Raw genomic sequence first — 13,137 nt, forward strand, 5'->3', positions numbered from 1 at the left:
GGGGGTTTGCTTGCAAGCTACATTTTCCCTCGGTCTCTCCCACTTCCCGCCTCTCTCTCTGCCATGAAGTAAGAGCCGGGGTGGAAAGATGGAGAGGGGGGCTATTTTTAAGGGAGGGGGTGGCTAAAGAACCCAGGTGTCCGGGAGACTTGGGGGCTCTGGGGTGGGGTCTTACCTGGTCAGCTGGAGACAGACCCCGGGGTGGGCAAAGTTTGGGGCTCCGGCTAGCGCAGGTGAATCCAGTCCAACAGGGATGCTGGGGGAAATGGGAGGGACTGGGAGGCCAAGGTTGCCGGGGAGGATGCTCTGGTTGCCGGGGCCTGCCTCTCATCGCCCTGGCAACGCTGGACCAGGCCCCCCCCACCTCCCCCTTTACAGCCAAGATGGCAGCGATGGGGGGGAGGGCCAAGCCCCCCCCAGTGGGGGAAAGGGGCAGGGCCAAGGGGGTAAATCAGTGCTGAGGGGAGTGAATTAAGGGAGTGGGGATTGGGGAGAGCTAGGAAGAGGAGAGCACCCAGGCGTCTGGGGTCCCAGCTCCCCCTGCTCTAACCCTCCAACCCCCACTCCCCCCTGGTCAGAGAACCCCGCAGAACGGGCCCCCACCCCAGCTCCTCACCCCTCTCCGGGAGTGGGGAGAGAAGCCAGGCTTCCAGCCCCTCCCCGAAAGCAGGCTGTTAACCCCATCCCTGCCAGGGGATGAGTAAGGAGCCCCAATGCCTGAGTTCTCTCCCTGCTCTGGGAGAGCAGTGGGGGCCGGAGGTGAGAGCAGGGGGGCTGGGAGCCTGGTTGTCTGGGGTCTTTCGGCTGCTTTCTGACCTTCCCCCTCTCAGGCGTGGCCTGCAGCAAGTACCTCAGGTCTCAGTTCTGTCCAGGTGACAATCTGGGGGGCTAGGGCAGGGTGGCTTCCCCTCAGCTCCCCCACCCCTGGAGGTCCCTGTTATACCCAGTTCCTGGCGCCCTCCAGAGCCAGCCGCAGCCTGTTATACCCAGCCTGTGTCCACCCAAGCCAGCCGCAGCCTGTTGTACCCAGTTCCCAGCACCACCTAGAGCCAGCTGCACCTGTTATGCCCACCCCAGAGCCAGCCGCAGCCTGTTATACCCAGTCCCCATTGCCCCCCAGAGCCAGCTGCACCCCAGCACTGGTTGAGAGGTCCTGTATGTACCCAGGGTGAAGGGGATCTTCAACTTGGGCAGCAGGGGCTTGTGCTGCCCTCTGGTGGTGCCAGGAGGTATTGCAGGGCTGTGTGTCCTGTCCACCACACTGCAAAGAGGGGAAGGGAGATTCTCCATCTCCCTGGGCTCCCTGGGCAGCACCCGTTCCAGGCTGGCACCCTGGTGAGTGAAAGCAAGAGGCTCGTCACCCACAGAAGGTCATAGTGAGTGTGAAATGGGATCTGTCCAGCACCCGCCAAGCTCAGCCAGGGGGACTGTACAGTGCCCAGCACCTCCCGATCCTGACCTAGGGGGTCTGCAGAGCATCCAGTGCTCCCGATACTGGCCTAGGGGGTCTGTGCAACACCTGATGCCCCTGATCCCAGCCTGGGGGGCGGGGGGGGTCTGAACAGCACCTGGTGTCCCTGACTCCAGCCTATGGGGGTCTGTACAGCACCCAGCCCCCGCCCCAGTCCTCGCCCTCAGGGGTCCAGGCCATGCCCAGATGCCCCCTCTGCCTCTGCCCTTGAACCCACGCCAGCTCATTTGGCTTCCTTCTGCTTCTGAACTCCAGCCAACTCGTTAGCGGCCTGGTAGTTAACAGAGGAGGGCCAGGGAGGCGAGGGGGTCTCAGAGGCTGCTCTGTGGGCATTGTGCCTCAGGCTGGTGGGGGTTTGCGGGGGCAGCTGGATTACAGCCTGACAGCCCTGCCCCGCCTCCTCCATGACCCTGCCCCTTCTGCGTGTTAATGAGCTGCTGCTGTAATTCGGGGAGCCCCAATGTGGCTGGCTCTGGGGGGGACACTGGGGGCTTGGCATGACAGGCTGCAGCTGGCTCTGGGGTGGGCGCTGGGCACGACAGGCTGTGGCTGGCTTTGCGGTGGGCGCTGGCAGCTGGGTATAACAGGTCCCCTTACCCTCCCCACCACCCTCGCTCTCCTGGGTTTCCCCTGCTCCCTCCCTTCATGCCCTGACAATTTGCTGATGGCTTCACACCTGTTACCGGGGAGTTGCCCTGGCAACAGTGCATCGCATCACCTCAGAACCCCCCCACGTCACCGCAGTGATCCCAGATGCCCCCAGGCCCAGGCCTGGGTCCCAGCCCGGCTGCCTGGGTTCTCTCCAGCTGTGGGAGCTGGGGTGGGGGTAAAGCAGGAGGTGCTGGGAACCCAACACCTGGGTTCTCTCCAGCTCTGGGAGGGGAGGAGGGGTGGAGGGGTAGAGCAGAGCAGGCTGCCAACTCGGACGCCTGGGGTCTGTCGCATCTCTGGGACTGGAGTGGGGCCTGATGGACGATGCAGGGGGTGGGAACGTGGACACCTGGGTTCCTTCCCCACTGTCTCCTTTCCCTGCCTCAGTTTTCCCTGCTATCAGTGGAGGGAGGACATTGCTGCCTCACGCTCCACCCCTTATATGAATTGCCCCAGGTGCTCCTACTCACCCTGTAGGGCAGTATCACGGTTTGGGGGGGCAGGATCAGGGCTGGGGGGGGGGCAGCTACTGCTACTGCTATCCTCCCCCTGCCCCTTGCCTATGTATAAACAGCTTCAGCTCCACAGGGACCCCAGCAGTGGGGTCAGGCAGCCTGCCAGTGCTAAGTGCCTGTGATGGATGGGACACCGCGGTGCGGGGACGGGAACCCAGGTGTTCGGGCTCCCAGCTCCCCCCTTCCCCTCAGATCCCCTTCCAGAGTGGGGAGGGAAGCCAGAGTGGGCTCCCCACTCTGATACCTCTGATACCACTCCCAGATACCCCTGCTCTCGCACTCTGGCTCCCACTTCCCTCCCAGAGCTGGAGGGAACCCAGGTGCCCAAGCTGCCAGGCCTTGGTGGGGGGGTGCGGCAACATCCCCTGGTGCTCCGTATGTGCCCTCACTAACCTGCTCTCTCTCTCTGTCCCCACAGCCAACAGCACCCTGCTTGGCGGAGGTGGAGGTGAGTGTGATCCCTCATGCAAACCCTCGTGCAAGCCCTTGTTCAGGGGGTGAGGGGAGGGGCTAGGGGTGTCAGTGGAAGGGCAGGGTAAAGGCCCCCATGGGCATGCCAGTCCCCTGTGAACACATGCTTGCTCACACACATGCATGCAGAGACATGTGATCAGACACACTCGTGGTCTCACACTCACATGTGCAGACAGTCTGACCACCTCATGTATGTAATGTGGCTCATTGCCTTGCACACAGACATGCTCCCACAAAACCCAAGTGTCCGGGATGCATGCACACATGCACACACACAGCCATCTGAATACACACATCCACATACACACAGAAGCCAGGCATCCAGGACACACACACATATGCGTGAGTGCACACATAATCCAGGTGCCCCACACAGACACACAGAAACCAGGTATCCAGGGGACACACACATGGAATCCAGGCATCCCACACATACAGAACCTAGATGTCAAGGTACACACATTCACCCCACACACTCACACCACCAAACCCACACATCCAGGACACCCCCCCCCCAGGTGTCTGGGGGACACATACCTACAAAACCCAGGCATCCAGGACATGAGCTTACACAGAATCCAGGCATCCCACACCTACAGAACCTGAATGTCTGGGTACACACATACAACACACACACATACACACTAAACCCAGGCATCCAGGACAAACCCCCCCCGCCACAGAACCCAGGCGTCCAGGATGCACATGCACCCTCCTCCTCCCCGGGTACCCAGGTATGTCGTCGCCCCCCCCAACACAACCCAGCCATCTGGGCATACACATGATCACAGAATCCAGGCATCCAAGACACCCACATGCACAGAACCCAGGCGTCCAGGACACGCACACACGCACACGCACGCCCTGTGTTACTATAAAACACACCTACCTATCTTACCATCCATCCCTCTACCTGCCTATCAGGGGCTGGGGACACCTGGCGCTGGACTGCGCCTGCCTCTGGGGTGGGTGTTGGCGGCTGAGTGTAACAGATGCCGCTAGCTCTGGTGGGGGTGGGGGGCCACCTCAGGTCCATCACCACGCTGGAACCCAGGCATCCATATAAGCCACTGCACTCAGCGGAGGGGTTTTTTTTTGAAACTCTAATCAGCGAAGAGCCTGGCACTGAGGAAAAGAGGAGAGAAAATCAATTTTTCTCCTCACAAACGAGCACAGATCAGCTCGTAAAAGCTCGGTGACAGCCCAGGCTTAAAAGCCCTCGTGGGAGATTTATACCCCAGAGCATCTGGGCTGGGACCATTTTTTGCCCCTTTCCCTCCACTCCAGGGTTCAAAATATCCCCAGGACGGGATAGACCCGGCAGGTCACTAAAGGCTCAGAAATGGAGAGACTCGGGGAAGAGCCCAAGGGGTTTGAACATGGGGAATGGGATGAAAATAGGATCGTATTTTCAAAGGGGTTTAGACACTATCTTCAAAGGGGTTTGGATGCTATTTTCAATGGGGTTCAAACATGGGAAACATGATGCAAATGGGACAGTATTTCCAAAGGGGTTTAGACACTACTTTCAATGGATTTAGATGCAATTTTAAAGGGGTTTAGACACTTTTTCAAAAGGATTTATATGCTATTTTCAAAAGGGTTTGAACATGGAGAATGTGGTCAAAATTGGACTGTATTTTCAAAGGGGCTTAGATACTTTTTCAAAGGGGTTTGAACATGGGATGGGAATGGTTCGGTCTTTCCAAAGGGATTTAAACACTATTTTCAAAGAGATGTTAGATGCTATATTCTATGGGGTTTAGATGCTGTTTTCTAAGGGGTTTGGACACTGGGAATGGGGTTGAGATGAGATGGTATTTTCAAAGAGGTTTGGGAGGGTTTTTTTAAGGGGTTGAGATGAATTTTTCACAGAGATGTAGACACTTTTCAAAGCGGGGTTGGGTATTAGTCTCTAAGGGGTTGAGATGCTTTTTTCAAAGGAGTTTAGATGATATTTTCAAGGGGATTCAGGGCTGAAAGGGCTATGTAGCTGGCATCCTGCATAGGTTTGTACCCACTAAGGGTTTGCCCCCCCCCGACAAATAAAGGGCCTGCCTTTGAAAATGGCTCTGGGGATCTGCCTGCCTTTTGATCCCTGATCCCAGACTGGATCAAACACCAAGTGCCCCTGATCTCAGCGCCTGGTGCCTCCTGATCCCAGTCTGGGGGTCTGTGCAGTGCCCAGCACCCTCCCCCCAATCCCAGCCTGGGGGGTCTGTGCAGTGCCTGGCGCCCCCGATCTCGGCCTGGGGGTCTGTACAGTGCCCAGCACCCCCCCAATCCCAGCCTGGGGGGTCTGTGCAGTGCCCAGCATCCCCCCAATCCCAGCCTGGGGGTCTGTGCAGTGCCCAGCATCCCCCCAATCCCAGCCTGGGGGGTCTGTGCAGTGCCCAGCATCCCCCCAATCCCAGCCTGGGGGGTCTGTACAGTGCCCAGCACCCCCCCAATCCCAGCCTGGGGGGTCTGTGCAGTGCCCAGCATCCCCCCAATCCCAGCCTGGGGGGTCTGTACAGTGCCCAGCACCCCCCCAATCCCAGCCTGGGGGGTCTGTGCAGTGCCCAGCATCCCCCCAATCCCAGCCTGGGGGGTCTGTACAGTGCCCAGCACCCCCCCAATCCCAGCCTGGGGGTCTGTGCAGTGCCCAGCATCCCCCCAATCCCAGCCTGGGGGGTCTGTACAGTGCCCAGCACCCCCCCAATCCCAGCCTGGGGGTCTGTGCAGTGCCCAGCTGGGCAGGGCCCAGCCTCCCCCCAATCCCAGCCTGGGGGGTCTGTGCAGTGCCCAGCATCCCCCCAATCCCAGCCTGGGGGTCTGTGCAGTGCCCAGCACCCCCCCAATCCCAGCCTGGGGGTCTGTGCAGTGCCCGGCGCTCCTGATCTCGGCCTGGGGGGTCCGTGCAGCGTCTGTCCATAGTTTGGTCCGTCCCCCGCGCCGGGCGGTGATGGATGGGGTGTTTTCCCTGCGAAGGCCACGGCGGGCAAACGCGGCGCTGAGATTTATGGCACTTAGTAAGTGCATTAGCACGATCCCCCCCCAGCCCCCCCAGCCCCCGCTCGTTAATTTGATTGCAAAACAACTCTTAAGGCTGTGAAACGCCAGCGTTGGCTTCATTGTCTTCCACACAAGGACATGCTGAGGGGGGGCAGGATTCGGGGGGGGGAGAGGACCATCTTACTCTGCTCTGGGGTAAATCAGGTGTGTTGGAAGCCCCCCGGAGAGGCAAATGCACTGTTTTGGAGGGAAGATGGGTCCTGCCTGTTCACCAGTGTGTGCGAATGGCGCACGAGGAGCTTGCATGGGGTTGCTCACACGTCGGGGGCAATGGTGATAGATGCGTGCCCCACAACCCGCCCCCACTCCTGCAGCACCCCCTCACGTGGGGGCCATGTTGCCCCCTCCCTCACTCTTGTCCCCCTCCTCAGAGGTGGCCATGTTGCCCCCTCACAAGGCAGCTATCTTGTTCCCCTCAGGCGCAATCATGTTGCCCCCCCTTAGCTGTAGCCATGTTGCCCCGTCGTGAGGCAGCCATGTTTCCCTTTCCTTGAGCCGCCACGTTGACCTCTCATAAGGCGGCCGTGTTTCTCACTCATTGGCAGCCATGTTGCCCCCTCACAGCGCTACCATGTTCCCCCGCAACCCTCACCCACGTCCCCCTCCTCAGGGGCAGCCATGTTACCCCTCCATGAGGCAGCCACGTTGACCTCTCTCAAGGCAGCCATGTTTCTCCCTCGGGGGCAGCCATGTTGCCCCCTTCATGGGGCAGCCATGTTGCCCTCCTCGGTGGAAGCCACATTGTACCCCTCACAAGGCAGCCACGCTTCCCCCTCCTTGTGGTAGCCAGGTTGCCTCCTCGCCAGGCATCCATGTTGCCCCCCTCAGGGCGGTTACATTTCTGCCTCTTTGGTGGCCGTTGCCTCCTCACAAGGCAGCCGTATCGCCCCTCTCAGGGCAGCCATGCTGCCCCCCTCACAACGTGCCATGTTCCTCCCCTCAGAGCGGGCCACCTTGCCCCCTCATGAGGCGGCCGCGTTGCCTCCTCCCGAGGCAGCCACATTCCCCCCTCGGGCAGCCATATTGCCTCCTCTAGGAACAGCCATACTGCCCCCTCCCGAGGCGGCCATGTTTTTCCCCTGAGGGTTGGCCATCTTGTCTTCTCCACCCCTCTGCCTCCCGCTCCATCCCAAGACTCCAGCTGCTGGGGATTAGCAGCGATTAGCAGCCATCCCCCCCGCAGCCAGCCTAGGAGTTTAATGAACCTCTGCTAAGCCGGCTGCCCTGAGGGCGGCCGAGGCTGGTTGGGATTATCCTTGAGGATTGCAGGGAGGACCCAGGCGTGCGGCCTCTACCCCCGCTCAGCCCCCACGTCCTCCCCGAGCGCCGGCCCTCCGGCCCCTGCCCCCAGCCCGGACCCCCGCCTCCCAGAGCTGCGGAGACCCCCGGCCTCCCCCGGCCTCTCGATTCCCACCATCCCCATTTCCCCCCTTGTAATCTTGTACTGGTTTCACTGAGATTAGCAGGGCCTGGTAATTGCTTTCCCTTCCTGATTAATACCAAAGCCTCCAGCCTGTCCACAGGGAAACCAGCCAGAAATGACCCCCCTCCCGGGGTGCGGGGGCATATGTACATAACCCCGTCACCCCACCCCGATTTACATACAAGAGCAATTAATTTGACGACAGTCGCTGTGATTGGAAAAGGAAACGATGGCCGTTGAGGCAAAGCGGAGAAGAGGGAAAGGCCTGAAATCGGCCAGGGAACCTGCAAGCCTGTTTCCTCGAGCAATGGGAAGTTAATTCATTAATTAATCCACTGATTAATTAATTCCAGGCCCGCCTGAAATGTTCATTGAGAAATGGAGGGGGAGCGAGTGAGGGCAGGCGGGAGGGAGTTAGTGCCAGGCCGGCCGGGGGGGTCACTGAGAAATGGGGAGTTGGTTGTTAGCGCCGGTTCAGGACTCGCCGTTTGGACGACGCAGAACGTGCACACGCGCCCGGAGCCCAGCCCGTGCCAGCTCTGCCTCCAGCATCTCATCGGGAGATTAGACATGTGTGTGTGTCTTAGTTAATTAGTTACTTAGTTTCAGGTCTTGCCTCAAAAGTTTGGGGAAGTTCATTACTTAGCTGGTTAGTGGCTTAGCTAGTTGCTTGCTTGGTTCGTTGCTTGGCTGATTTCAGGTCGGCCTCAACAGTGTCGCTGGGAAGCGTGTTCATTAGTTCGTTAGCTGCCTGGCTAATTTCAGCCCTGCCTGAAAACGTTCAATTGAGAAATGGGAAGTTTGCTTGTTATGAATAGGGAGGAAGGAAGGAAGGATCAGGCCGAGTCCCCTGTACCCCAGGCCACCCCGTGTTGCCAGCAGACGCCGGTGCTTTGGGTTCGATGCAAACCAAAAAGGCCTCGAGTAGCTCAGTGCAGCGAGGCACCGCGGGCAGGGTCCCCGGACTCCCCGGTTCCCTCCGGCCCCGGGAGCGGGGTGGGGCTGAGGTGCAAGAGCGAGGGAGTGGGGGCCCGGACGCCTGGGTCCTGCTCTGTTCCCCCACCACTGGGCTGGGGGACTCTCGGCCCCGCTGGCCCTGGGCCCGGGCACTGCCAGCGCGGGGATGATTCATGGGTGATGAAAAACAAACATGGGGGGGGCCGGCTGCCAGGAGCCCAGACGCCCTGGGTTCTCCTCCCGCCCCGACTCCATTAGGGCCTGGTGATGGATGGGAGGCCGTGCCTGGCGCAGGGCCAGCAGGAGCGGCTGCCAGTAGGGAGGGCTGGGGCAGAGGAGGGCTGTGGGACACCGGAGTGTACTCGCGTGTCCCGGACACTTGGGCTCTGTGCACACGTGCGTGTGTGTCCTGGATACCTTTGTTCGGGGGGGCAGCGCCTGGGTTCTTTGGGAGGGGAGTGGGGTCTGGGGTTCAGAGCAGGGTGCCTGGGAGTTGGGACCCCTGGGTTCCCTTGCGGGGGAGGGGGTTCTGGGCCTCAGGGGCCTGGGTCCCCTGGGAGGCAGGTGGCACCAGGTTAACCCTTTCCCCTTCTGCCCGCAGTGGACGGCTGCATTCACCGAGCTGCCGGGGAGCTGCTGAAGGAAGAGTGTCGCTCGCTGAGCGGGTGCGAGACCGGCGAGGCCAAGATCACGTGTGGCTACCGCCTGCCAGCGCTGTGTGAGTGCAGGGGACAGTGCGCGTGCACGGGGTGCAGTGTGCATGCACAGGGGGGCAGTGTGACTGCTCATAGGGCAGTGAGACTGCACGGGGGGCATTGTGCATGCATGGGGGGCACACTGCTTGTGTGACATGCTACTTGTGTGATGCACTGCTTGTGCAACATGCTGGTTCTGTGATGCTGCTTGTGCAACAGCTCGTGCGGCGCCTCTTGTGCTGGGATGTGGGGAGCCTTGGCTCTGATGCTTCTTCCCTGCCTGGGGCCCTGGGCTGGAATCATTGAGTTTTCCCCTGCCTCAGTTTCCCCAACTGTGAATTGGGGGAAGGGGGGGCTCTGAGGGGGTGTTGGACCGTGCTAGGACTCGGGAGGAGCACCCAGAGGAGAACAAGGAGAAAGTGAGTGTGTGAGCATGTGTACAAGGGACTGTGAGGGGACATATGAGCGTGAGCAGACACAAGGGACACAGATAAGTGGACATGTGAGAGTCCACATGAGTGCGAGAAGGTGTGTAAGGTACCATGTGAGTGGGTGTGCTAGGGACCATGCAAAGTGTGCAAGGGATCATGAGAGTGTGAGCAGTGGACAAGGCATTATGTGATTGCGAGCAGGCATGTGAGACCATGAAAGTGTGAGAACGCATACTAGGGTTCATGTGTGAGCAGGTGTGCAAAGGACCACATGAACGTGAGTGGACATGTGAAGGACCACATGAGTATGAACAGGTGTGCAAGGTGTACAAGTGTGAGTGGGCCTGCTAGGGAGTGTGAGCATGAGGAGGTGGATAAGGGATGGTGTGAGTGTGAACAGGTATGTCAAGGACTGCAGGAATGTGAGGGAGTATGTGAGTGCAAGTGGGTGTTTGGAGGACCATGTGAGTGAACAGGTGTGCAAGGAAGCATGTGAGTGTGAGCAGCAGTATAAGGGACCATATGAGAGCAGGCGTATGAGGGACTATGTGAGAGCAGGCAGGCGAGGGACCACATGTTAGCAGGTTTGCAAGGGCCCATATGATAGTGCACAGGTGTGTGAAGGACCACATGAATGTGCACAGGTGTGCAAGGGGGTCACATGAGTGTGCATAGGTGTGAGGGGTCACTTGAGTGTACACAGGCATGTGAGGGCCTCATGAGTGTGACAGGGCTTTCCTGGAGCCCCTTCAGCAAAGGGAGCAGCAGGGGGCAGAGCTGATCCCTGCCAGCCCAGCCCCCTCGTGCAAATCCCTTGCACGAGTGCAAAGCAAGTGTGAGCCCATGGGGGCTAGAGCCAGAGAGGGGACGGGAGTTTCCCCAGCCTTGGGCCAGGCAGCTGCCATGTGGCACATGTGTGCACAACCATGTGCACATGTGTAACACAGGCAGTGCAGTGCATACTCAACACACGTGCACATAAGCCTGATCCAGGAAGAGCGCACACCAACTGCTGAAGCTTCCTTAGCCTGACAAAGGGTTTTTGAACCCGAAAGCTTGCTTAATAACTAGTCTCCAACCATTTGGGTTGGTCTCATAAAAGATATCAGATTCACCCAAGGAACCTTGTCTGCCTATGTCCTTAGACCAACACGGCTACAACCTAAACCCCTGATACAGGAGCACACTCAGGTCCATGTGCACATGTGCACACACTCACAGCCTCCCTGCTCTCACTCCCTAGGCCCTACTTCCCCCCCCAGAGCTGGAGAGAACCCAGGCGTCTGGGCTCCAGGCTCTAAAATGGGTCCTGTCTGTGTTTGCGTGTGCAGTGTGCCAGTGACACCTGGTGGCAGCTTGGTGCCCGGCTGAGTGTGTGCGTGTGCGTGTGCGTGCGCGTGTGCATGCATATGAAATGCCTGGAATGCGTGTGTGTGTGTGTGTGTGTGTGTGTGTGTGTGAGGGAGAGAGAGAGAGAGAGAGAGGGAGAAAGACGTCTGGGATCTGTGTGTGCGTGTGTGTGTGTGTGCGCGCGCGCGTGCACGTTTGTGTGAGACAACAGGGTTGTGTGTGTGTCTGTGTGTGTACAGTGATGTGAGGCCATGCACAGTCTTAGATGAACACCCACACACACACACACACACCCACACCCACCCACACCCACCCACCCACACCCCCACACGCGTGCATACATGCTTGTGTACAATAGTCTCAACCAGGTCCTGGGGCAAGCTTTGGTAGTGGAGGGTCAAGGCTGGGCCTGGACACCTGACTTCTTTGGGGGGGGCTGGGCTGGACACCTGGGTTTTCTGGGGCTGGATGGGGGCGCTGGGCACTTGGGTTCTCTGGGGCTGGCCCGGACACCTGGTTTCTCTGGGGCTGGATGGGGGGGCTGTCCCGGACTCCTGGGTTCTCACGCCCACCCATCCCCCCAGGGGTGATCCACACTGTGGGACCTGTTTGCCAGGGTCCCCCCGGGCCCACACAGGAGGCCGCGCTGCGGAGCTGCTACAGTAACAGCCTGCACGTTGCGCAGGATGCGCAGCTGCACTCTGTGGTAAAGGGCAGGGACAGGTGGGGGCATTGAGGGTAGAGCCTGGGTGGGGCTAGGTGGTGGGTGGAGCTTCAGATAGGGGGCAGGGCATTTGGGACTTCCTGGGAGGGGGTGTGGCCTGTGAGGGTGGGGCCCTGTGGTAGGCCTTGGGGTGGGGCTTCCCAGGCAGAGTCTCCTGGGAGGGGGAGGGGGCTTCTGTGGGTGTGGTCTCATGGAGAGGTGGGTGTGGCTTCCTGGGGGCAGGGTGCGGGGAGCAGCTGCCCCTTCTGACCCATGTCTGTCCCTCCAGGCCTTCCCCTGCATCTCCACTGGGGTCTTCGGTGAGTGTTGGGGCGGGGCCTGGGGCAGGGCCTGGGGGGCGGGGCCCCTGGCTCCTCCCACTTGTCTGACCTCTGTCCTCTTCCTGCTCCAGGCTACCCCAGCGAGGCCGCAGCTGAGGTGGCACTGGGCACGCTACGGGAGTGGCTGCAGGAGCACAAGGACAAGGTGAGTGTATGAGGGGCACATGTGTGAGCACAGACCTAGTGAGCGTGAGCAGGCATGCAAGGGGCATGGGGGGTGAGCATGGACCTGTGAGTGTGAGCAGGCGTGCAAGAGGCACATAGAGTGAGCATGGACCCTGTGGGTGTGAGGAGACATGCAAGGCACAGGGCATGAGCATGGACCCCAAGTGTAAGCAGGCATCCAAGAGGCATGGGGTGTGAGCATGTACCCCGTGAGTGTAAGCAGACATGCAAGTGGCATGGAGGGTTGAGCATGGACACTGCGAGTGTGAGCAAGCATGCAAGAGGCACGGGGAGTGAGCCCATGTTTACTCCCCGTGCTTCTAGCACGCCTGCTCAGAGACCCTGCGAGTGTGAGGAGGCGTGCAAGAGGAACAGGAGTGAGCATGGACCCCTGCAAGTGTGAGCAGGCATGCACACGACATGGGGGTTGATCATGGACCCCGTGAATGTGAGCGGGCTTACAAGGGCCCAAGTAGGCCTGTGCCGGTGTGTGAGCTAGGCCACCGAGGTCACACGAAGGGCGTGGACGTGGGTGCAGGGACATGGGCGTGCAAGGTGCATGGGCCTGGGTACACATGGGGGCCGTGGCACAGGCTTTCACTCTCCTGGACGCCTGGGTCCCGCAGGTGGAGCGCCTGGTGCTGTGCGTGTTCCTGGAGAAGGACGAGGCCATTTACAAGGACCCGGTGTGTGAGCTAGGCCACCGAGGTCACACGAAGGGCGTGGACGTGGGTGCAGGGACATGGGCGTGCAAGGTGCATGGGCCTGGGTACACATGGGGGCCGTGGCACAGGCTTTCACTCTCCTGGACGCCTGGGTCCCGCAGGTGGAGCGCCTGGTGCTGTGCGTGTTCCTGGAGAAGGACGAGGCCATTTACAAGGACAAGCTGCCGCTCTACTTCCCCGTT

At 60.0% G+C, this 13,137-nt stretch overlaps 1 protein-coding gene across 2 annotated transcripts in view; it reads left to right on the top strand.

Annotated features, from left to right (window-relative positions):
* Positions 1-13,137, top strand: part of MACROD1 (MACRO domain containing 1) — a 53,479-nt gene that overhangs the window by 39,670 nt on the left and 672 nt on the right. For both annotated transcript variants that reach the window (XM_025193262.1, XM_025193261.1), the window contains exons 4-9: positions 3,056-3,085; positions 9,147-9,263; positions 11,606-11,727; positions 12,014-12,044; positions 12,137-12,210; positions 13,057-13,137. In XM_025193262.1, the coding sequence (XP_025049047.1) occupies positions 3,056-3,085; positions 9,147-9,263; positions 11,606-11,727; positions 12,014-12,044; positions 12,137-12,210; positions 13,057-13,137 (455 nt within the window). The remainder of the gene's footprint in view (positions 1-3,055; positions 3,086-9,146; positions 9,264-11,605; positions 11,728-12,013; positions 12,045-12,136; positions 12,211-13,056) is intronic.

This window comes from Alligator sinensis, unplaced genomic scaffold, assembly GCF_000455745.1.
Source record: "Alligator sinensis unplaced genomic scaffold, ASM45574v1 scaffold1860_2, whole genome shotgun sequence".
Taxonomy (NCBI): Eukaryota; Metazoa; Chordata; order Crocodylia; family Alligatoridae; genus Alligator; species Alligator sinensis.